At 38.9% G+C, this 26,504-nt stretch overlaps 1 protein-coding gene across 1 annotated transcript in view; it reads right to left on the bottom strand.

Annotated features, from left to right (window-relative positions):
* Nucleotides 1-26,504, bottom strand: part of LOC122787546 (N-acetyllactosaminide alpha-1,3-galactosyltransferase-like) — a 128,679-nt gene that overhangs the window by 45,674 nt on the left and 56,501 nt on the right. Inside the window, exon 3 of the mRNA XM_044054319.1 lies at nucleotides 10,908-10,996. Within this exon, the coding sequence (XP_043910254.1) occupies nucleotides 10,908-10,996 (89 nt within the window). The remainder of the gene's footprint in view (nucleotides 1-10,907; nucleotides 10,997-26,504) is intronic.

Genomic DNA, 26,504 nt, shown 5'->3' with positions numbered 1-26,504 from the left:
CTAATGTAGATAAAACAAAGGCAATAGCAGTAAACTCTGTACCCACACACACAAATTGGTTCAGCAATATCCATATTTATGGGGACATGGTAAAATGAAGTAGTTAGGAGTATGGATTAAAAAGGAATCTGTTATGGCAGTGAAGGATATGTGGGAAGAATCTAAACAAATGATAATATAAAAAACTGAGAAATCTGAAGCTCCATTTTATGGATATGGCTAGCAAGATACAAGCAATGAAAATGTTTTAGTCTCTTTAGTTTTATACAAAGGTCAGGCATGTATTTTATCAACCAGAGGAGAGGTTATGGATAGCAATTAGTAAAGAGTCGAAAGATTTTATCTGTGAGGGGAAGAGGACAAGAGTCAAGTGGGATAAACTGAGCCTTCAAAAAGAAAGTACAGTAGTGTAAAATCATGTCCTTTTCTTCACTGTTGCAGTATTTTTAACTTAAGGGGTAGCCCCACATCTGGCCAGTATACCAAAGCCTTTAGTTTTTATAAGCATCATAAGTCACATGTATGCATCCCACGCAAGGTGTAGGGCATAAGGGTGATATATGGACACACACACACACACACACACACACACACACACACACACACACACACACACACACACTCAGAACTGAAAAAAGCCCCAGGAAGAACATCCTGCCTTTAGGGGCAAGGAGAACATGTGCATCAATAAGGAGAAAAAGGAAGAAGAAGATGAAGGATACGTCAGCCAGGAGGGCACGAATGGTACAGGGCTAGAGCTAAAACAGAGGCAGTAGGAGGGAGAGAGGGAGTGAACACTGTAACAGTGAATACAAGGACATCTACTGTTATGGCAAGATGTCACACAACTGTACTGTGGCCTTCAAAATCACTGTTACACTATCCTTTACCTAAGGCAGAGTACAAGAGCTGAAGAGGAAGCCTGGGAGGATGAAGGACAAAAGAGCCCTTTACAAACTTATGCAGCATAGCTCTGACAAAGCCTGCCCTGGCCCTGGAAATAACTTCCAACTTGTAATGTTTAGTGAAAGAATGAACAGAGGAGCAGGCAGCAGCCACCAGAATGGAACGGGTATACAGACCCTTGAAACAAGCACCACAGCAGGCACCTGTCCTAAGTAGAATGTGCTTTTACTGACTCAGGAATACATTTCCATGAAAAGAATAACAAAATGAAATGGCCTTAGAAATCCAGGAGGAGATGGTGTGCTTAGAAACAGCCAAACCCAAAGTCCTGGGATGGAAGGAAATAAAAAGCTGTTCAGATTTGTGGATAACTTTAGTTTTATCCAAATAATATCTGAGAAGTCTATGCAAATCCAAGGTACAAAGAACCTTCTCACTAGCATATTGCAGAGAAGGAAAAAAGACAATTAGAAACAAAGTCTTGGAGGTAGGCACAGATGCCAGTGTGGGAACTATCTGAAGTCTACAGCTGAGGAAAATATGATCCTGGGATGGCATCAGAACTGATTTCTTGAAGTTTATTGTGAACCTCAAACTCTGCAACAGGAAAGTAGTAAACTTGAGATCCAGAAGCAGAGTGTTGGGAGAAGGACCTTGAATAAGCAGTTTGTCTAGATAGGGGGAGATCAGAATTCCTCAAATCCTGCAAAAGGCAAAGACAGGAGTGAGGGATTCGGCGAATACCCTTGGGGGAGTAGGGAGGCCAAAGAGCAAAGTACAGAACTGAAAATGCAAGGAAGAGACAGAGCAACATAAACATTTCCTGAAGAGGGGATGGATGGGGATGTGAATATATGCATCCTTGAGATCCAGAGATACCAGAAAGGCCTGGGGGAGAAGAAGAGGAAGTAATGTCTGCTGAGATAACGTCCAAAAGGAAGTAATCTTGAGAAAGGTGTTCATCTGGGAAAGATCCAGAATTGGTCTCCATGTGCCCTCCTTTTGTGGAACCAAAAACATTTTGGAATAAAATCCCTTCTCCCCACCTGGTCAGGAGGTATGGCTTGAATGGTGCACTGGGCCAAAAGAGAGTAAAGTAGCTCTGGAAAATGAGAGAGCTATTCCCAAAGAGGTTGAGGAATGTCTGAAAAGGGAGGAAGGGACTTCCAAACCATGAAATATCCCTGATGGATAATGGACAGAACCCAAGAGTCTGAAGTGATTTGTAGCCAATTTGGAGTGGACAGGGAAAGATAGAGGGATAAGAGAACCTGGCTGAGGGAGGGTGGAAGCAAACTGTTAAATAGAACCAGGCTTGCCCCTGGAAAGCAGGTTTCTGGATAGCAGGAGTCTGAGTAGATTTAGCAGGATGCACACACCTAGAACCCTTCTTGCCCTTAGGAGGAAGGTGAGATTACCTATAAACAGTAGCAACTTTTGAGGGATAATGCCTACAAAGAAAGGCAGATTTGGAGGGATAATTCCTCTGAAATATAGGAAAAGGAGAAACAAAAATATGTTTCAGCTCCTTCAAGGCTTTGCCCTTGTCCCAGAGAGAATTGAAAAGTTCAGCAGCAGCTGATCCAAAAAGAATTTTATCTAGAGGAGCATCCAAAAGTTTGGGCTTAATGTCATCAGGGAAAGCTTGAAGATGAAGCTGAGAGGAATGCCTTATAACTGAACCAAAAGTAACAGCCCTGGAAGAGGCACCACCTGAATCATAGCTTCATTTGACTGAGTGGTGGACATCTTGAGAAGTACAACCCAGCAGGAAAATGGACAAAGCCTTCCTATCAAAGTCAGGAAGATCGGAATCCACCTAAGAAACCTGAGAAATGATAGCCAGAACATACTGGTCCTGTGAGTCTGATAGCTGATGACTCTAAAGGTTAGAGTAGCAGGAGTGTACACTTTCTTGCCCAGCCTTTCCATAGCCCTACTATTCTTATCAGAAGGCAACAGCTTGGTGAAGGGCAACAACTTGGATGGCTTGTCAGAGGATACTTACACTATAAAATGGTCAGCAGAAGAACATTTATAAAGAAATTTGCACTGCTTAGGCACTTTATAGAATCTATCTATCTTTTTAGGTGTAAGAGGTTGAGAGTCAAGGGGTACAGATGGGATCTATATTATGTGAGCAAAGAATCTCTTCTTCAAACACATAATAATCGACATGTATACAGCGAATGTTGTAAACCGTGAATGGCCACATCCTCAAATTTTTTCCTCGGGAAAAATTCACATGGCCATAAAATAAAAAGCAAACTTTAAAACACTACTTAAGTGGGGGGCTGTGCCCCCACACCCCCCGACTAAATATACCAACTCCAAGATCACTCTATATTGAAGAAAAGGTCAATTTCTGATAATGGCAAACTGAAATTATTCCCGAGGAAAATATTTTGAGGATGTGGCGTTCACGGTTTATAGTGTTCACTGTATATGTGTCGATTATTATGTGTTCGAAGAAGAGATTCTTTGATCACATAATATAGCCCGTACAGCTGCTGCCGAGAAGGTATCCAGAAGAGCAGCCAGAACAGAAGGAACAGCAAATGGTTTGGGAGTCTACATCTGTAGGGGCTCATAATATTTTTTTTTTGAATGTCAGACACTTGAGAAAAATCTCACTTAAAATAATCCATCATACAGGCAATGTTATTCCCAAAAGAGAGCCCTTCCAAATGAGAATCTGGTCTTAGGGAGCACTTCTCCCCTAAACCATAGTCCGAGGGGGGAGGGATTTTGGAAGAATAAACCAAGGATTCTTCCCCTGAGTCCAGACCCTCATCTGAGGAATCCAGTTCCCTAGGCCTCTTGAGTGGAGTGAAAGAGCAGGGAAAAGCAGGAACAGAGACCCCTTGAGGGGGGCTTCAAGGCCATCAAGACATTAAATAAACACTGAGTGAAATCCTGCCATTCAAACTGGCGATCCTTAACAACAGGGGAAATATCCTTTGTTTTTTGTTCCTTTTTGCTGCAGAACATCAACTCAAGACTCCTGATGTGACTCTATAATGGTTGTACGAATCTCCTCTCTTACTAAGATCAGGAGGAATACCACTCAGTCCTCAAGATGTAATCAACCAAGCTTCCCCCTCAACCTCAGGTACAAACATTTAAAAAGCCTCTGTGGACATGTGAGAAGCCAGATCCTTGCAGGCCTCTGATAGGGTTGCAGCAGAGGAATCAGAAGCAACCACCAGACAGTCCTCCTGCCTTTCACAAACATCCAGGGAGGTAGGACAGTAGCTGAATCAGATGTTAACTGTTTTGATCTTCTTGGCAGATGGCAGGCCCTCAGTCAGGAGGATCTATAATAGTACCCTGAACCAACAACTTATGATGTTGGTTCTCCGGGTATATGGACAAAGAGGAGAGATGACTATGTAGGGTCTTAGGCAAAAATGCCTGGTAAATAGAGCACTGCATATAATCGTGGGAAGCACTGAAGCAAAAGAGACACTGGTCATGGTGGTCTTTCTAAGGAATCTGCCTCTCAAACTGACATTTTACTTTCTGGATGACATGAACACAATAACCACAAAAAAAAAAGAACAAAAAAGAAGGAACCACAATGGGGCAGTTATCTGAAAACACAGCTTGGTAATCAGCATAGCAGAAGGGCATTCAGACCAATGTTCAACAAAGGTGTTTGGAGTGGTGGCAAAGAAGTTTTGAGTCAGTGCATTTATATGTCGCCTTTATAACCTACACCTTGCATGGGGAGCATATTTGTAACATACAACTCCTATAAGAACTAAAGGCTTTGGTTTACTGACTGGACATTGGGCTATCCTTGGCAGGAGATCCCTTAGGTAAAGACTACTGCAACAGTAATATGGAGGGACATCAAGGCAGTTTAGGGTTACCTGATCTGAAAGGGTATTTCAGAGATTCACAGTTAAGGTCCTGTATGTAGCACAAGCAGAAATATATAATTCAAAGTGGAAAGGAATGATGATGAAACAGGAAGGAAGCTCAAGAAATAAGGAGAGACTAGGATTTTGAATCCAGTTTCTTAAGGAGAATAGCAATAACCATACAGAATGTTATAGCCATAAAGTAGCAGAAAGTATTCTAAGAACTGGGCCAACATGGGAATGGAGAAAGGAGATTCTGCCAATAGGGATGATTGCAGTTGGGGCTACAGAGAATAGGCAAGAACAGGCTGGAATTTGCTGGAGAAAACTGGAAAAGGAACCAGAGAGAGCATCAGCCCAAAATTTCCTGAACCAGAGTTCTACATCAAAATTAAGCCATCATATATCATGAGTGAGTCATCCTGAGCCTTAAACATAAATATGTCCTATGCATATTACTAGACCCCCCCCCAAATACATCCCAATTAACCTTGGCAAAATGAAACCCAGTCATCATCATTGCTAGCTAAGGTAAAAACCCCAACTCTAAACATGCAGGATTTTCCTCTAGCTAATCATAAGTTGCACCCAAACCTGACAGTCCATTTAGTTAAAAATTAAACCTTTATCACAATCTCAGTTTAAAAAATTCTATCCCTAGTCACTTTCCTAATTTCAACTCCATGTGTACAGTCAACAAGCATGATCACACTGTACAGAAAGGCATTTAATTGCTTAATTGTACAACATATATTTAGAAAACTCTTGAAATATTAATGACAGTTTGTAATATAAATACCTAGAAACAATATGTAAACAAATATGACTTTCAATCACTGCAAGATGTAATAGAATTTTAACCATGTAAACACAATGTCTACTGAAAAATACTAAATCACTAATAGTTATTAATGCTCAAACTAGCAGTTAACATCCAAATTATCTAGTAATTGATGTAGATAATACATCTCTTTATCGTTCATTGCATTACTGTGAATCACTTGTGGTTTCATTTCCTGATCTCCTTTTCTTAGACCCTGCAAAACATCACATTTTACCTTAAGTGGGTCAAATTGCAAAATCTTGCCCATAGCCATAAGTCTAACCATACCAGTGGAAAAATACTTTTAATACAACAAAAGAAGCTGACACTTCAAATTCTTCAGTCTACATTCTCGTATGATGTCATAAAATTAAGCATGATGTTCTGCCCTTTGAACAAAATAGCCATTATCAAAAATATTCTCCTCTTTTCTAAATATCAGATTTTACTAGGGTACCAAAGTTGTGATAAGTTGTGTTTCTTAACATAACCATGACTGACAACACACCAGTATATATTGAGTAGAACCATCTATTAAACCTAGATATGGTGAAGATAGCCAGAAGCTCATTCCAAATGTATATAGTCCACTGACAGGTCATTCAGCCAACTTGCTCTTCGCACATGTGAAATAGTCCAAGCTCTCTTCCTCTTCCAAAACTCCAGTCAAGCAACATACTCTGAAACTCCATTCAAACAACATTTTTTTTTCTTTGAGCCTCGCTTGTCAACTCAACCATTTTAACACCAAAAGACACTACTAACTTCATTTGAGATCAGAGATTTTTCTCCACCAGTGCCTTGTTTTTCAACTGCAAGTGGAAATGGCATGCACTTGATCATATAGTAGTGCATTCTCTAACTTCACTCATGTTCAGTGCAAATGGCATGCACTTAGGGTTACCACCTGTCCCACTTTGCGAGGGACAGTCCCTCTTTGGGCAGTTGTGTCCTGACCAAAAATATTAAAAATGGCAAATGTTCTGAGATTGTAGGACATAATTATGTCCCATATTTTATGTAATAGTTGCATAAAATAGTTATTTCTGTATGTAAAATACCTACATGTTACAAGAAAGAGAAGAAGCAACTAAACTGCTACAAGAATAAGCTTTCATTTAGGAAAAAAAGTAAAGTTCCATCCTTTGTACTGACCGTGGGTATGTGTCGGCCTGTAAAATCTGATGTGTGTCCTGAAAATGTCCCACTTTGGCCATTTGAAAAGGTGGCAACCCTACATGCGCTTGATCATATAGTAGTGCATTCTATAACTTCGCTCATGTTCAGTGGAAATGGCATGCACTTGATCATACAGCAGTGCATTCTCTAACTTCGCTCATGTTCAATGCAAATGGCATGCACTTGATCATATAGTAGTGCATTCTATAACTTCGCTCATGTTCAATGCAAATGGCATGCACTTGATCATATAGTAGTGCATTCTATAACTTTGTTCATGTTCAGTGGAAATGGCATGCACTTGATCATACAGCAGTGCATTCTCTAACTTCGCTCATGTTCAGTGTCACTACAGTTGTCATTATTTTACTGTTTATCTTTTGCATCTCAACTAAAGCTGTTGCCAGTGACACTTCTGCTGCTGCCACAAGGGCCGTAGTAGTATATAGTCATTCCTTTGCTGTAGTAACCTCCATCTTTCAATGTCATACAAATCGATGATGCAGTAAGAAAAAGTCTATAATTTATGAAATTATTCTTCAAAATAGTGTTTTAGACACCAAATAACCAAGACTGTTCAACTTACCCAACTATAAGCATCAAATTAATAACTATCTTCGTGAAATAAAGCACTGCTTGCTAATTATCAATTTAGTGATAATAATGATCGAGCAACTGGAGAAGACACCTTTCTATGAGAAACACTATGGCACCTTCTTGTTTCTTTTATTTTTGTCCCTTTTTATGCATCACTGGCGGGTTTCACTTTCGTTAGTTTTAGTGATTCCACTGACATCTGGTACATTTGCTGGTAGGAAGGAGAATGTTTCAATAATGGCATTAGCAGTTCATTAATGAAACCAAGCTGGGTACTACACAGGAGTGACGTAAGTCTGCAGAGCTGCTGCCTTCAACAAAACACCATTACACAATTACACTTAGGTGGAAGATGAGGCCCAGTCTATGGGTCAGCACCACTCTGCATACTGAAACCAAGCAATGATCTGGGTGTAGAAGGTGGAAGGAAACATGGATAGATGTGGTTCATACTAATACATTTTGCAGTTCTTTTCTGTGCTGTGCTATGTAATTAGTGCTTTTCACATCTGGCCATATCTTATTATGCTAATAAAACGGGGACCTCTAATCAGAAATGTAACAATGGCAAATTTAACTATAAGTGCTTGCCTCTAGTAATAGATTGTTAGAATAGCTGCCTCAGAAAATATTCCCTGTATAAACTTAAGTGAAAGTGTAACAGCATTTCAACACTTTAGTTCCTCTTACTAGAGTCTATACCATCGGAACAATAGTAAGTGCACAACGTAGCTCTAAAATAAGGGACCTTATTTGAACGTCAATTGATGCTACATTGCTCCCAGGACGAAACAGATTAGCAGATTGATGGTTACTTCCTTAATTCATGTTATTATCCAGTGAATGATGTCATATTCATGGGTTAAGACCTTTATACCTTGATCATTTTGTGCTCTGAGCTACAGCCTTTATGTATGGAAGGCAGATTCAAACAACTTTGGATGGAGGAGTAGTGCATACATTTTTCTTTCCAGTTTCTGGATCTTGAGCCCACATCAACATGATAAGAAACTTTGATAAACAGTAGATCTTGTAAGCATTGTATATATATATATATATATATATATATATATATATATATATATATGTAAAATACTTTAAAATCTGAAAAAAATATGTACAGGCTAATTGATGGCTGTTATCCATGAGTTATTACTGAAAGCTGCTTTCACTATCAACTGTACATAGGATCATAGGATCATAGGAGGTTACTAGGCTAATGGCCCCATGGCCCTTACAAGCCTAACCAAGTTCAACCCATGTTTCAAAGGCTGTATAGCAAAACTCAAAGACAGAGAGAGAAGGATTTGTTTTTTGCTAGGCATTTGGGTGTTTCCTTTCTCAGAGTTACGCTGACTTTACAGATAGTATAACAAGTGTCAGGGATGGGATACAGAGAGGTATAGTCTCATACTGCAAAAAAAAAAAAAAAAAGTTTTCCTATCATTTATGCATTAACTATGTTAGTATATAATGACAGCAGTATTTTATTATCTGCTTTCAAAGAATCAATTATCATTTTTTGAGACTGAGTCCTATAACTGTATGTTGCTACCATACATCATAAAAAGTAAGGAAATATTAATAACTACAGGAAAAAAGCACATATTTATTTGATAAAATAGAAGTATGTTCCATTACATATCTCTGCTTGTTGAGGACTGAGTTGAGCACACTGGCATCGTTTCAGTCTACTCTGTTAGGCTATTCTGCCTGTGTAGTTTAATCAGTGTAATAAGCAAGATGGCAGGGACCAGGCAGTATGACAGCAGACCTCTGCTAACTGGTTTTGATAGGGAACATCTTTCAGCTGTACATTGTTATACATGTATAAATTATACTAAATCACTATGTAATTAATATACTACAGATTGTGTAGACAGACTTGAATATTTATGTATTCAACATTAGAATTTTGTTTCTGAACCCATTTCAATATGAACATTTCTGAGATACTCTAAGGATCAATACTGTAACATATGATTAGAAAGGTTGTAATCCTTTCAGAATACTGTAACACATGATTAGAAAGGTTGTAATCCTTTCAGAATACTGTAACACATGATTAGAAAGGTTGTAATCCTTTCAGAATACTGTAACATATGATTAGAAAGGTTGTAATCCTTTCAGAAGCTGGGATGCACAGTGAGACTTGTTACTTTCTGGAACTGTTGTTATAAAATCACTGAATTTACAGAATTCATCTCCAAGCATCTTGTGTCTGAGGTTAAACAGTATGTGTGATTCTGCCATGGCTTAGCAGCTGCCAAGATAGAGCCAGCAGTGTGGTGGCCAGGGTTTAGTTGTGTTCTAGAGCTGGTGTCTGTCTGACTCACTGCACGTCTCTAAAGCATGAAGCTAAACCTCATGGATTTGCTTCATTCTCACAAAGCATTATATATGTTTACTTGAATTAACAACATATGTAGCTTCCTAAAAACCTAGGTAAGGGGATATCTATCTGCTCCTCTCTGTATGCCATCATTACTGCTTTCGTATGGCATGACCTTCACCTTTGCAAACGTTGAAAGGTATGATTTGAATACATTGTCCCTTTCGACGAACAGTGTATATGATGTGTTTTGTTTGTTGAAGTAGGCTTCAAGCACTCCTGTTTTGATAACGTTCCTACATACCTCTCTACATCTTAGTGCAAGAAATCTAGAACAAGCCTGAACTAATGGGGGGACAAAAGCTAAAAACTACTGCCAGAGTTTAAATATTGTTCTACAAACTTAGAAAATGGCTAGAATAACAAGATTTTGTTCAGCATACATTTTATGAAGGATGTGAAGTCTGAAACTCAAATGTATGCCATTATTTAGTGGCTTCAAACCTTGATGATTTTACAGACCCCCCCCTCCCCCCCACACACACACACACACAAATTTTATGTGGAGCAGCACAACAAAATATGATGCAAAAATCTGGACATGCTGCGAAAATCTGGTCAGTTGAGAGGTATGCATTCCTATATCTTCTATCTTATCTGCTGGAATACCTGAGAGCAGTGTGATATGACTTTCTGTTTTGGAAATATGCAGACAGTTGATTGACAACCTTTTGTCTTCAAGGTGACTTGCTGCATATTTTTCAATTTCTGTAAGTTTAAAAAGGAATCATCAGCATTTAGTAAGTGAAACTTCCTTCCACGTGGTTCTCTAGCATCCTATGTTGGTAATCAGAATATAGCTGTGATATGGTACATACATACATCTAGTAATTATTATTCATGAGTATAAAATACAGGGAGCTTTAACACAGAAATGTTGAAAGATTGCATTTCTTGGTGTGTGTGGGGGCTGGATACAAAAGAAACTAACTTGTATTTTTCATGAAAAAGAAAAGTACACAGGGAATTCAAAAGAACCAAATCCACTCAGTATTTTGTCAGTTTTTACGCCTCCATTTTGTCAGAAAACCCACAAATTTGTTGGGCAAAATGCAAAGCAGGAGAAGTCATTTGGAACTGTCAGTGGAATTTTTAAATGAGAAAGTAAAAACTCAGACTTAATATACATAAGAAATATACTTACGCTGCATCAGACATCTGGTTTAGGAAGAGGCTGACAACAAGGAAAAGACAGATTGGCAGAAACCACCATCTGTGATGTACTGGTACTACCTATAAAATCAAGAAGAAGAATAGTAAGGACCTTGATGTAAGGATAAAGAGATATTCAGTGACTTTGTTTATCAGGATACTACTTTTCCAAAATCATTAGACACATATGGAAACATATATTTTACAGATGCAGAAATATGATTAAGCCCTAAGTCTATATACAATGTTTTTGATTCCTCTTGTCCAGCAGCATTCAAAAACATCACTTCTCTAACTATAATGCAATGTGGGCTACCAGCGATGTCTCTGATAGGTAGGACATTTGGAGAGATGTTTGGAAGTACATTCTCTGGTTAGGAAAGTAGGTCACCTGACTTCTAGAAAGACAGATACTTTGTTGAGGTTAAACATAGGGTAGAGCATCAGGTCAACCATTTTTTCAGAAAGACATTTGCCACTTAGCCTCAATGTGCAGTATCTTTTAAGACGTTGGAACCACTGAGTGGTCACTTAACCAAACTGAGTCTGAAAGAGGTCCATGTGGATCAGTGCTCTACACTGGTTAAAGCAAACAAATAAATAAATAGCTTTACTCAGACTACAGTGATGGGTGTGTCATTAGATCTGCTTTTTGTATTGTCAAGACACCAAGTGCCATCTACTGGTCATAATATCAGGTAGTTCATTACTGTTTGTATCCAACTGACAGTCTTAGAGTTACAGTTCTTTTCGCTAGGTATTCACATTAGCTTTCCTACAGTTCCTCTGGTTAGCTATTCACATAATCTTTCCTTTAGTATGAACTTTGGGTAACTGATTTTGCCTAATTTTATCTGCCTTGGGTATTCAGCCATTTACTTTCTAGTTCCAAGTAACAGAGGCTACCATTGTTATCACTGGGAAACTGTGTTAGTCACTATGTCAACTATTTTCCTAGATCAGACACCAGCAATGGACACATGTTCCAAGGCCGAGATAACAGGTAAGAGAAAAAAATCCTCTTTTTTTCCTAGGACACTGACTGAGAAGTGTGGACTTCCATGTCATGACTTTGTTAATTCATTATATGTTTTTAATACTGATTGATTGATTTGTGGGGCTGGGAGTTCAGGTAGACTAAATTATTTCCCTATGAAACCATTTTACCATTCTTTGACTAATTATAACCAGTGTGGGTTTATGTAAACTGCATGCACAGTTGAATAAACGGCATACCAAAGCAGAAGGAAATATCATGCTGTTTACTGTAGCAAATCTGTGAAAACACAAATGCCCCTTCTGTATATATGTATATGTATATTACATTCAAACATACACACTAGTGCCTGCAAGCACTATACCTTCTCCCATCCTACTTAAGTCCCCTGAGGCAATGAAACTTACTTATTAAGCAGTGGTAAACAATGCAGCATTATAACAAAATTGTTACGTATATGCTATGTAATTTTTCACAGAAAGATACCCTATCTACATATATATATATATATATATATATATATATATATATATATACATATAAAGTGTCAGACACTAGATCTAAAAAGGCATTTTCGAATGGCAAATGATCACGCACAAACGGTGATCATCAGAAGATAAAGAAACAACTGAAACACACTATAAACATTTTTTTTGCAGGAGGGCAAGCTCCCCTGTACCCATACCCCTTTCTAATCTTATATATATATATCTATATATATATATTTATATATATATATATATATATATATATATATATATATATATATATATATATATATATATATGTGTGTGTGTGTGTGTGTATATATATATATATATATATATATATATATATATATATAAGTTTACTATCAAAATGTCGAGGTGACTTACTTCGGAACAACGAAAAAACATCCAGCTGACTGCTCAAAATGTCAATTCTTTTGACTGCTCACCATCCAGAAAAAAAAAACATATGCTATGATGCAGAGAATGTCCTACTGTATAATTTATATACAGAAATTTACAAGCTTTGCATGACCTACAAGGAAATGTCCCTAATCTATCAGACACAATATGTTCTTGTTCTTTCCTAAAAGGTCTATATATATATATATATATATATATATATATATATATATATATATATATATATATATATATATATACACATCCTGGTACAGCTAGATGTTTCAGTTTTAGCCTTTATGCAGACTGTAAATCAACTAATCTTGTGTATTTGGTCAGCTGTGATTGCTGCCAAGCATTTGTAGGTAAGACTAACAGACAGCTTAACGAATGTGTATTTCAACATTTAGGGGATATTAGGAGGAAGAACTCTTTGAATGCTTTGTATAAAAATGTCAACCTTAATTTAGGGCATTTTTTTTGTCTTTACTGTTTTAGAAATTATGAAATGTGCTATTAGAGGTGGGGACATTGTCAACAAAACTGAATTAGCTGAAATGAGATGGATAGCTAATTTACAAGCACATAGAGTGCCAGAGCTGAATGTTACTATACCTTCAAAATGGGCCCCGAACGCTCGCCCTTTGCATCATTAGTTCTTTGAGTGGTTTGATTGGTTATTAGTGTTTTAAATAGTTGTTTGTCTTTGTATTTTGTAGGATCTGATGAAGCACTTTGTGTAAAAATGCTTATCCATGCCATTTTTTTATTAAACATATGGTTTTATGACTTTAGCTTTGGTGGTCGGACTGTTTTTTTGTGTCTGTTACATTTTCATAAATGACTGAGTTATATGTATTTGGGTAGGGACATCATGAGAAACATTAAGACATAAATTAAAGTATGCTCTCAGTGTCCATGCAGACCACAGTACACTACGGTTATTATTAGTTTTTTTGGAATTATGAAAATATGTAATATTACCATACTTATGTTAATATTGTCTGAATCAAGTGACTTGCAAACTGTTGTACAATATCAGCTAAAACATTATGTGATGTTGAAGAAAACTGTCACAGATAGTTCATTTATAACTTGTACAGTTTTCAAGATACCAAGTGCTGTTTGTTTTGCAGATTGTATAAACAATCATACTATTTCTATGAATGTCTCGGAAAACAAGCCTCTAGGAAATAATTGTTTGTAGTCATGCAAGTCTTCATATCAGGAGGAGCAAAAGTGCTGTTAATACCACAAGTCTAACATACATGTTTTCCAAGACATGGAAAGCTATTTTTGACAGTTTTCAGAAACATATAGGTGCAGATTCAATAAACCTTACACATTCCACTAACACCGTGTGCACGTTTTGACATGACACAAACACGGCAGCATACTGTTTTGTATTCAGTAAGCAGCTGCACATGGTGTGTAGAGCCATGCAAACACAGTAAACACAGTGGTATGCTTATTACAGCATAAGTAGCTGAATTGTATGATAATCAACCAATCCAAGATGGATAACTATTCAACAAGCTATAAAGCTGTAGACTTAGTGCTGGTTTTCCTGTGAGTTCCAAATCCTACTGGAGTACAGTCACAGAAAGGAGTCTACACAGAAAGAATGTTAGGGGCTGCTGTTGCTTTAATTCATGTGTATGTGCAACAGGCTGAAGTCTATGCTGCTGCTGCTGCTAACAGACCAAGGCAAGAAGGACATGAGTTTTCAGACCCTGTTTAACTTATCACAATCTGCATGTGGTGGAAATTGCAGAGAACTACGGGGTGGACAGAAACACACTAGAGGAGCTCTGCAACCTCTGTCATTCTCAACTCAGGCTTAGGGCCAACTGAGGGGAACCAATACCAATGGAGACAAAGGAATGTGTAGCAATTTTAACTACAGAAACCTTTCAGAAACCAACAGGAGCATGTTGGAGGTGCCACGAGCATCAGCTTCCAGGATCCTCCATCTATTCCTGAATGCTATGTTCCAACATGCCAGTGACCACATATATTTTCCCCTGTACTCCTGAGGACAGGACCACAAATATGCAGGAGTTCTACCCTGTACCACACAACCCTGAAGTACTGAGTGCCATAGATTGTACACAAATAGAAATCAAAGCACCACCCGGGGAACAGGGAAGGGTCTACATAAATAGAAAGGGCTTCCAGTCCATTAACTGTCAAGTCATGTGTAATGCTAAGGCAATCATCTTGAATGTGTGTGCTAGCAACCCAGGCAGTTACCACGGCACACATATCTGGCACAACTCCCAACTGTATGAGATGTTCACTGGGGTGATATCCCACAGGGTCATTTACTGGGGGATACAAGTTATGCACTGAAATGGTGGCTGATGACTCCCATGAGAAATGCACATACACCCACTGAGGAATGCCATAATGAGGCACATGTTCAAACCAGAAATATCATAAAGTGTGTGTTTGTCTGCTGAAGTCGCGGTTACAGTGCCTAGATACATCTGAGTTAGTCCCGCAGCACAGTCCATGTACATGTAGTGAAATCTTCTGTGCCATGCTTCACAAAATCATCTTGAGAAAACAGCTTCAGTAGGATCATCAAGGGGAAGGGGCACACATCCCACCTTCATTGGCAAGGTCACCACAGCCACACACAGGTGAGGAATCAGAGAGGGACCCAGCAGCTGCTGTGGGTGTAGGCAGATGTAGATGTGCTCAATTATGCCCTCACATTGGCTAAGAGGCAATGCATGGCACACTCACTCACCACTTTAGGGGCTAAAACCTTCATCCTACCCACATACATATAGTAACATTGTTGTCAGGCAATGCTCACAACCTTTACCTACTTATGTAATAGCCATGTATTCCTAGCACCAGAAAGAGTCAGTCCTGAGCTAAAACTGTAGCAATGGCCGGATTTACAAGGTAAGTGTTGAACCTAGCATAGAACAAAAAATGTGCAATAATACAAATAAATGGCATATCCTTGAATACTGTTACTTGGTATAAAAAGTTTACACACTCCTGTTAAAATGCCACGCTTTTGTGATATAAAAATTGAGACCACAATAAATAATTTCAAATTTTTGTCCCACCTTTAATGTGACCTATAACCTGTACAATTAAAATGAAAAACAAACAAATGTGTTAGGGGAAAAATATAAAAAATAAAAAATGTGCAATACGCTGGTTGCATCAGTGTGCACAACCTTAAACTAATACTTTGTTGTGTGTTCACACCCTTAAACTAATACTATGCTGAAGCACCTTTTGGTTTAATTACAGCATTCAGTCTTCTTGGGTAGGAGTCTATCAGTATGGCACATCTTGACTTGGCAATATTTGCCCGCTCTTCTTTGCAAAAGTGCTCCAAATCTGTAAGATTGCGAAGGCATCTCTTGTGCACAGCCTTCTTCAGGTCACCCCACAGATTTTCTATTGGACTTAGGTCTGGGCTCTCACTGGGCCATTCCAAAACTTTAATTTTATTCTGTTGAAGCCATGCTTTTCTTGATTTGATGTATGTTTGGGGTCATTGTCGTGTTGAAATATGAAATTCCTCTTCATCTTCAGCTTTCTAGCAGATGCCTGAAGGTTTTGGGCCACTAGTGACTGGTATTTGGAACTGTTCATAATTCCTTCCACCTTGACAAAAGCCCCAGTTCCAGCTGAAGAAAATCAACCCCAAAGCATGATACTGCCACCACCTTGCTTCACCGTGGGGATGGTATTCTTTTGGTTATGCGAAATGTTGTTTTTTCGCCAAATTTACCTTCTGAAATTATGGACAAAAAGTTCAACCTTGGTCTCATCAGACCATAACAGATTTTCCCACTGCTTTTGGGAGATGTGATGTACTGTTTTGCAAATTTTAGCTGGGCCTGGACGTTTTTCTGTGTAAGAAAAGGCTTCCATCTTGCAACCCTACCCCATAGTCCAGACATATGGAGAATATGGGAGACTGTTGTCACATGTAGTACACAACCAGTACTTGCCAGAAATTCCTGCAGCTCCTTCAGTGTTGCTGTAGGTCTCTTGGCAGCCTCCCTGACCAGTTTTTGTCTTCTATTTTTGTCAATTTTGGAGGGGGCGTCCAGTTCTTTGCAACGTCACTGTTGTCCCATATTTTCTCCACTTTTTGATGACTATCTTCACTGTGTTCCATGGTATATCCAATGCTATAGAAAATTTTTTGTACCCTTCTCCTGACTGATACCTTTCAACAATGAGATCCCTTTGATGCTTTGTAAGCTGTATGCGAACCATGACTTTTGCTGTAGCAGGCAACTGAGTAGCTGTCAGGAAAATCCTACTAGGACAGCTGAACTTTATTTGGGGTTAATCAGAGTCTCTTTAATTGATGATAGGTGTGTACCCAAGAAGACTAAATGCTGTAATTAAATCAAAAGGTGCCTCAACAAGGTATTAGTTTAAGGTTGTTCACACACAACAAAGTATGAGTTAAGGGTGTACACATTTATGCAACCAGCTTATTGTAAGTTTTTATTTTTTATATTTTTTCCCCTAACAGATTTGTTTGTTTTTCAATTGAATTGTACAAGTTATAGGTCACATTAAAGGTGGGAAAAGTTTTTAAAGGATTTATTGTGGTCTAATTTTTTTATATCAGAAAAACCTGGCATTTTAACAGGGGTGTGTAAACTTTTTATACCAACTGTAAGTAAGTAAAAGGTGGTTGATTTTTACAGCAATGACTTCAAGATGTGACGGCATTGACTTATGTGAATACCTGTGTCCTCTATCAATTAATATGCCTCAAGCATCAAAGATTCACACATTCATACCACTCAATAAAATACTGATGGTCACCAAATGTCCTCAGTTTGGTCTCATACTATTGTAGTGTTAAATCATTTAAGACAGAAGTTAGAAATTAATGACACATATTTCAGTTTCAGATGTCATAATCCCTCAGAAGATTTTTAAAAATACTGATGCAAAAACTATCTAACTTTGTAAGACCAAAATATGTAAAAAGTCTCCCTACTGTTCATCCCCTGTCACTTTTATTTATGGCTTGGTCCAGCTTTGGAGAAACGCAATAAATGATATGTAAAGTGCTTGTTGGATAACCAATATATCATCCACAACTGTGAATCACTAATGTATGTAGAACATCTGCCGAACACGTTGATCCACATAACATAGACTATCGGTGCATAAGGGTTCAAGTCCCACCTTTGTCTTTTAAGGATGGCATCTAATAAACACTAATCACAAGGCTAAAACAAGTTTAGCTTTGCGTATCCCATTTGCATGACACTTATCATTGTGCAAACCTGGACTACTAGACCACACAGGAAGCAGACAGAACACCTGCAGACAGGACATAGACATTCTAAATGTCAAAAAGGATGCATTGTTGAATTTTTTGCTTTAGATCATGCAACACCACTTAGCAACATTTCACAGAGGTTAGGAACATTCCTCAACATCTGCAGGTCTGGAACACCTGTAGACAGGAAGCAGGCAGTCAACAATTTCAAAATGGATACATTCTATTAATTCTGTTTGGCACAGGGCAAACATGCTAAGTGGCATTGTGTGGCAGTTAACACACAGAAGTTAATAATGAATAGGGAAATATCCAACTGTTATTTAACTATTCCTGTGGTAGCAGGTGTAAGTGTAGGGCTGCAATACAGATAGTCTTGGGTTCTAATACAGAAGTGCAACATAATTTTACTGATGTGACAATTCAGTTTATAGTAATGAACAGGAAATAGCCAAATGTTATTTCTATATTCCTGTGGCAACAGGTGGAAGTGTAGGGCTGCCATACACATGGTCCTGGGTTCTAATACAAGAAATTCCAGACATTTTTACTGTTGTTTCATTTCATATTGTATTAAATATCACTTATAAAAACTTATACATAACTATAAATAACAATAACTATGTATAGCAGTGCAGCTCATATGAATTATATGTATGAGGAACAAGACACCCTGTGTTTTGAAGGTTCAGATGTATGACTGAGGATATACTGTTTATTATGTTTCTGTGCATACAGTTCTGCTATCTGGACTTGGATGGCCTTAACACTTCAACACATAAATAAATATATAAACAAAAAGGACCTTATTAGGTCACACACATAGATGGTTAAATCTGTCAGCTATATTTATAAATACAGTGTATTTAAAAATCAGTGTATAAAGCCAAACCAAACATGTGTCAGGTCATGAAATTTATGGCCTCGGTGCATGTCTGCAAAGTTAAATCACCTAACAGTTACAGCAGCACTCACCCCTCAAACTAATGTCAAGTGTCAGATTAACCTTTGTTTCCAAAACTGTTTTCCTCACTGTTTGGCACTGTTGCTGTACACTTAACATTGTGCAAACGCAGTTGGCACCATTGCTTAGGTTTGCGCACTACCAGTAAACATGGTAACACACATTGGGAGGGAAATTATTTGCTATTGCAGTGTTTTCTGGTTAGAACTGTCTGGTGTTAGAAGGGAAGTGCACAATTTAGGGTGCAGAGATGGGAGTTTAGGAGTCCAGAATCTTTACTGGACTCTGGGAAAGTGACACAGCCAAAGGGTTTTGCAGAGGGCCTATATCAACTTCCAGTACAAGTCTGAGGTTTGGAATATTCTGGCCAAGGCTGTATCCAGTGCAGCTGGCATTCCACACACACTGGAGAACAGTGTAAGATGAGGTCAGAAATGGCACTATCCCACAGTTGTGTAAGTATGCTAATAAAGAGAATTTATAATTGACAGAAAGCTAAATATAGACGAGACTGGTGGGCATAATGTTCTTGTGTTCTCTTCTTTTCTTTTCACAGCTAATTCAGAAATCAGTGAGAATAGGTAGGCCCATGATGAGCATTTACAGAGACTGAGGGAAGCAAGTGGTATATATGCAGCACAACAGAAGTATTATTTTAGCTTTTAAATAAAAAAATATTTTCTATACAGTAGTAGCAAAGTAAGCATGCATATCCTAACTGTAAAAGGAAGTATGCATGCTTCAGGCTGTACAACTAACCAACTTTAGGAGTCAAGTGTAAGACTGTAGTCAGACATTGTAGGTTCAAATACCATGAGTAACAAGTATAGAATAGTCCAATCCTTTAATAATATTGCATAAATTAAATTCTACACAAGTGGCATAAATACCCTGCTGTTAACTTTAATCTGTATAATTTAACCAAGCATGTGTGCAATATCTGTACATTGCAAGGATTACTTTGAGTGATCCATAATGATAGTTTGTACTTGTTAAAACGTATACTTAAATGTAAAACTTCAGATAAAATAGTTGTATTATTGTGATAATGCATGGTATGTCACATTTGATGGTACTAATTTTTATCTCTTTTTTTTCTCTCACTCCAACCCTAATCTCTTTTTTTGCTATTATCTGTCATCAAAATGTTTGCATGTCATGTATCTCTAACAATTCACTAAATGCTTTACAGCACAGGAAGCTAAGCCAGCCCTAGTGGCTCAGCCTGCCCCCACTCCACTGGCTCAAACACTGACTCCGAGCACATCTGAGGCCCAATCTGGCAATACTGCTCTGCTGCCCCTGCACTACCTCTGCCCTCAGGTAGCACTATTATGGCAGCTGGTGCTGTGGTACCCTCCAGGAGTACTGACAGAGGTGGGGATTTTATCACCTGCCAGGAGGTGTCAGGGCTAGTCTGTAGGGTCATGCACAGCACCATTAATGACCCCTACACTGGATTGAGAGGCTGCTCTCCCTTATGGTCTGTAGGATGAGGAGACCTCAAGCACTCCAGCAACCAGCAGAGTAAGAGGACTGAGATGACAGTCCTGTGGCTGAGGACTAGATTCTCATTGTCCCCATATTTGACAGGTATGGGCTTGTGTTTCCCCTCACTCACTCCAATTATGGTCTCCCCAACCTTTTCTCTCCATCACCATCCCTATGTCTTGTCTTGTTTGCCCTGTTTGCATCTGCTTCCTCACTTACCCAATTTACCTGACTGAGAAATACCAGCATCCCTTACGCAACATTCCTATCTTACTGAAGTAAAAGAAAAAATGGGCACATGTCCCACAAAAAATATCATCCCATACATAGCTCTCCACTGTGCACACATGTCTTCTTGACACACTTGATTTGGTCCAGTTGACTATACAATATGATCGAATTGCTGTCACCCCTCATTGTGGAGGTGGCAGTCAAATTCAGCTAATATTCTGTACATATTTCCATTTTACACTGTTGAAGAAATGGATAGCTATGGTTCTCTCCTACCTCCCTCCTGCACATTCCTATATTGCTTTTCCTTTGTTCTTCCCCCTGCTTGCCACCCATTTCACCACTTTCTTATCTACCCCATTTTAACTCCTATAATCTGGTCAAAACCAGAATCATATACAGCACGCTTATGTAACAAAAAAGTAATGGAGCCCTTCACTTTTTGGACTCTATGTTTACATGGAGTTTGGCATAGCACATCAGTGTCAAGCAATGGCGGGCTGCTCTTCCTGGTGCAGTTACCTCTGTGCAATGCCGCTTAAACACACTGCACTAAGGTAACACACAGTAGCATACAGTGACTGTAGTATAAAAAATTATTTTATTGCATTATCACTACTTATTTAAAGCAATTGCATACACCTGGATTTGAACCCTGTACCACCTGGGCTCCAAATGAAATGTGTCATTGCATTTACAGCTGCTGCCACAGAGCCAGCTAAGCAGCAGGTATGCTTCATACACTTAATACTGAGAACTCTCATAATGGTAGCAATGAGGCTTGCATTTGTGAACCACTTAACTACACACAAACAGGGAAAGCAGTAGAAATCTCTCATGTGCAAACACTTTGCCATCCATTGTGCAAACCTGCTGCTTAGTGATGCACTATGCAAAGTGGACAATAGCATGTATTACTTTTGTCTGCTGTCTATTTAGTGTTTATGTCATGAAACTACAAGTGAAAACACAAACAAAATTAAGACACTACCTAAGAAAATAACACATATTTACAATGCAGCCATCTCTTACCTCCCACCATGCACTGCAAACTTGGCCTCTCAGTACTTGTTCACAAATACATCAACTACACTACAGAAATAAGTAACGTTGTCTTATATGCCATGCACATTTTTATAATGACAACACACATTCAGATTTTCTAGTGCTTGTGGTAATGTGGTTACTTGTTTGCATATAATTTGTAAAACTCTCTCTTAAAATATACCTGCACATTGGAAACACAACCTCCAAATACTAAACACTGCATACTCATCAATTTGATAACATGCAAAACTTTAATATCTTGACTGTTGGACATGGCTAGCTATCCACTGCATGAAGGAATCCCAACATCTTCTCTCCAACATTCACTGCTGATGTCATCTACTATAATTTGTCCTGCAGCCATGTAAAAGTCAGACTTGTGCCTTGGAGCTTGCATAAAGTACTGAGTTCTCTACTCGGCATAGTTAGATAGGTAGGGGATTCTGTTTTCATTGCAGTCAACTGATGTGTGTGTGTGTGTGTGTGTGTGTGTGTGTGTGTGTGTGTGTGTGTGTGTGTGTGTGTGTCTAGTCAGAACAGCATAACTGTATATCTTGCAGTCACCACTACAATCCCATGGAGTACCAATATTTTCACAACTGGACATGGCTAGCTATCCATTTCATGCAGGCCCCCCAACAACTTCTCTCCAACATCCAATGCTGATATCATCCACTAGAAATTGTCCTGCAGCCTTGTGAAAGTCAGACTTGTGTTGTGGTACTTGCATAACATACTAAGTTCTTTAGTCTGTGCACTTAGTTAGCTAGGGGTTCTAATATCACTGCTGTCAACTGGGAGGTGTATGTGTGTCAAAACAGCATCATAAGTGCGTATCCTGTAGTTACCACTCCAATCCCATAGATTTCCAGTATTCTGACAGTTGCACATGCCTGCACATACCTACACATCCATTTCATGCAGGCCTTCCAACATCTAGTGCTGATGTCATCCACTAGATATTGTCCTGCAGCCTTGTAAAAGTCAGACTTGTGACATGGCCTGTCAGATTCAGACGTGAGGATGTTATAACACCACTGTACTCAAACATTTTCATAGCGCTAATAGAGTACAATGCTCCCTTTTGCATGTACCTCACCAAACACCTGCAGCAGCTGGAGAGACCACAGGGGTTTCTCAAAAAGAAAATACAGGACCTACAAACCATGCCATGATTTACATGTTTAATAAGCATGATATACCCTTAACAAAGCCAAATTGGGTTGTGTCTAGAGTTTGAAGGTCACCTATGTCCTTGTTAATAAGGTCCATGATCATTCTTTCCATGGCCTTGCAGATGAAACTGGCTAGACATATAGGTCCATATTTCCCAGGTTGGTTGATGGCCTATCTTTGTGCAAAGAGATTACTGCTGTTGTTTTCTAATCCACTGGGAGCAAGCCAGTTCTCAGGCTATGGTGACACAGGATGGTAATTTGGTCCACTAGGTCCTGTTGTAGATTGCTTAGTAAGTGATGCACATAATACAATACATAGTTGTTTGACAACATTGATGGAATAGGTTACATTCATGACAGCATGGATTGTGCCATATATATATATATATATATATATATATATATATATATATATATACCAGGCACACCTGTGAACTAGCCTGGATTGTTCATAATGTCACATACAGGTATATCAGTGCTCTTCCTAACACCTCCAGCAGATGTTACAGTGTCAGAACAGTCTACTTGATTACCTTCATAAATTGCTGACTTCAAATAATAGTTGTACTAGTGTCTTAGTGCAGACACATCTATGATCACTCACAGTCATATATGTTATGTCCTAGACATGGGATTATTTGTGGTATTATTCTGATATTGTCCATGATTGTGTATGCTTCAGTTTACTGTTGTCCATGAGCCTGTAACTATGTGTCCCTCTTGGTGGAGACCTCTTCTGACATTACAGTCATATTCAGACATCTCTTTTTCCACAGCTTCACAATATGCAGTTGACCCCTATTGTAGATAATATCCCTGATAGATGTCCTCTCCATTGTACATGTCAGGATGCTCATATCACAAAGACATCTTCTACATTGTTGTCACTTTGCATGACAGTCACATAATATACATTTACACTGGGCAGTCTGTACTGTATTATGTCAATATATGATTAGTGTTCCTGCTATAACCCTCTTCATTTAAATGTCCTCATGTGCTGTACATTAAGATGTTTCACCTGTCCACTTTCCCTGTGTTCATTCCTATAGTTCATCTGTGTGTCCCTATTCAATAGACACACTTCCCTTGATTGTTTACTTTAAATGACAGTCCATGTACCATTACCGATCATTTACACAACTTTTGTACAGGATGCCTGAAATGGGATTCCAAAATACCCTGCACTGTATACACTGTCCTGTAATGCATTTGGACCATATGCATTGCTATATTATTAACACTGATAATCCCTGTGGCATTTCTCACAATCCTTCAAACCTAGTTTGCCCATTGGTAAACAGCTCGACATGTCTGCTGCTATCAGTGTTGCTATACATGGTTTCCTGGCCAGCAACGAAAGTACTCTTGTTTATGTTTAAACATGGTGAGTGGCATGAATATGTAATAAGTGCTGCTGCTCACCGCGCAAACACGTAAAGCTCGTGTAGGCTCTGCGTGAAACCTACATGGAGTTTATTGAATCTCCAGGATAATCTTGGAATGTTTTGCATCATGATATATTAAAGTATCAGTGGAATTACTTTGACTGTATTGCTTGTTAGCATAGTAAAGAAGATGTTTTATGAGCTTTTCTGTTATTAGTGTTTGCACTTTTTAACAGCATTTATTGTTCACAAGATATTTAGTTAGATTAATTAGATTAGTTAGAAAAAAATAGAGGCGCCCTGTGTGGCAGTGGCTGCTTTGGCTCAACAGGAAAATGTGCATTATTTGTCTTGTTTTATGTCAAAATCATCAAAAAGAACAGAATCTGGGGCAAATATAGAAGGAAGATTAAGTTATGACAGAGATAGCTTACTGGAAATTTGACAACTAAGCTCACAGTGCAGAAGGATTGATGGGCTGCTGTCTGCAGGGCCCGTGAGGCCTACAACACTAGAGAATACAGAAGGAAAGCTAAGTTATGACAGAGACAGTTTACTGGAAATTTGACACCTAAGCTCATAGTGTAGAAGGATTGATGGGCTGCTGTCTGCAGGGCCTGTGAGGCCTACAATACTCCATGAACTACAGGAGCTAGTAATTATACTCAAACATGGCCCAAATTGCCTTGTTCAAGCAAGGCTGTTTGCTACCACATACAGGAAGTGGAAAAGAAGGAAAAGATGTGAAAGAACAAGGAAGTGTGGATCTCATGCTGGACTCTCTGCCAGGTTAAAAGCTAATCCATACAGGCCTGTACTTCCATCCTTGCTACTGGCCAATGTTTGCTCCTTGGATAGCAAAATCGATTACATAAGACTGGAGTTATCCACTCATAGCAATGTGAGAAACAGCTGTGTACATATGTTTACTGAGACATGGTTAAACAATACTATAAATGATAGTGTAGTCTATGTAGAAGGGCTTACATTATTGAGAGCAGACAGAAACAAGGCACTCTGTGGAAAATCAAGGGAAGGGGGTGTCTGTATCTACAGTATGTCAACAATAACTGGTGCACCAACTGTGAGTTGGTTACTAAACACTGCTCTGAAAATATTGAGTTTATGTCATTGAAATGCAGACTTTTCTATCTGCCAAGGGTGTTCAGTGTTGTGAGCATCACAATGGTGTATATTCCTCCCAGTGCCAATACCAAGCAGGCACTAAATACACTTTACCAGTCAGTCAGTAAGCTACAAAACCAGAATCCAGAGTCTGCTCACATAATAGGAGGTGATTTTAATCAAGCAAATCTGAAAACAGTTTTACCTCATTACTTCCAATGTGGTCTTTGCAACGAGGGGGAGAGCATTCTGGATAAGATCTACACCAGTGTCAAGCTGGCATATAAGGCAGTACCTCATCCACATCTGAGTAACTCAGATCATCTCTCCATTATGCTACTACCAGCATATAGGCCATTGTTACTCAGAGGAAAACCATTCAGGAAACAAATAAGGGTATGGCCAGAGGGAGCAGTCTCAGCACTCCAGGATTGCTTCAAAAGCACAGACTGGAATATATTCAAGGAGGCGGCTACTATGGACCAGAAAATTGACCTAAATGAGTACAGAAAGTCTGTGATGGCCTATATATCAAAGTGTGTGGATGATGTGACAGTCAACAAGAGCATTATCAAACAAGCGGATCAGAAGCCCTGGCTCACAAGTGGAGTGTACAAGCTCTTGAAGACACACAATGCTTCCTTTAATTCTAAAGACAAAGATGCCCTTAGGGAAGCCAGAGTGAAACTAAGTAGAGGAATAAGAGAGGCAAAGCAGGCCTATGGACAGAAAATTCAGCATCACTTCTTGGGCCTTAGAGACTCCAGGCGTCTGTGGCAAGGTATACAATCTATATCAGACTCCAGGCCCCTACCTTCTCAATGTGATGATAACAAAGAGTTTCTCAATGAGCTCGACACCTACTTCACCAGGTTTAAGAAGGGAAACAATACAATGGCAACAAAACTGCCCACCAACCAAGAAGATGAAGTGCTCTGCCTTCCCCCAGTGGATGTTCAAAGGGTGCTGCAACTGGTAAACCCACCCAAGA

This window comes from Protopterus annectens, chromosome 13.part0 (assembly GCF_019279795.1).
Source record: "Protopterus annectens isolate FY-2018-M chromosome 13.part0, PAN1.0, whole genome shotgun sequence".
NCBI lineage: Eukaryota > Metazoa > Chordata > Ceratodontiformes > Protopteridae > Protopterus > Protopterus annectens.
The sequence above is the reverse complement of the archived record's forward strand: the minus strand, read 5'-3'. Positions and strand labels throughout refer to the sequence as shown.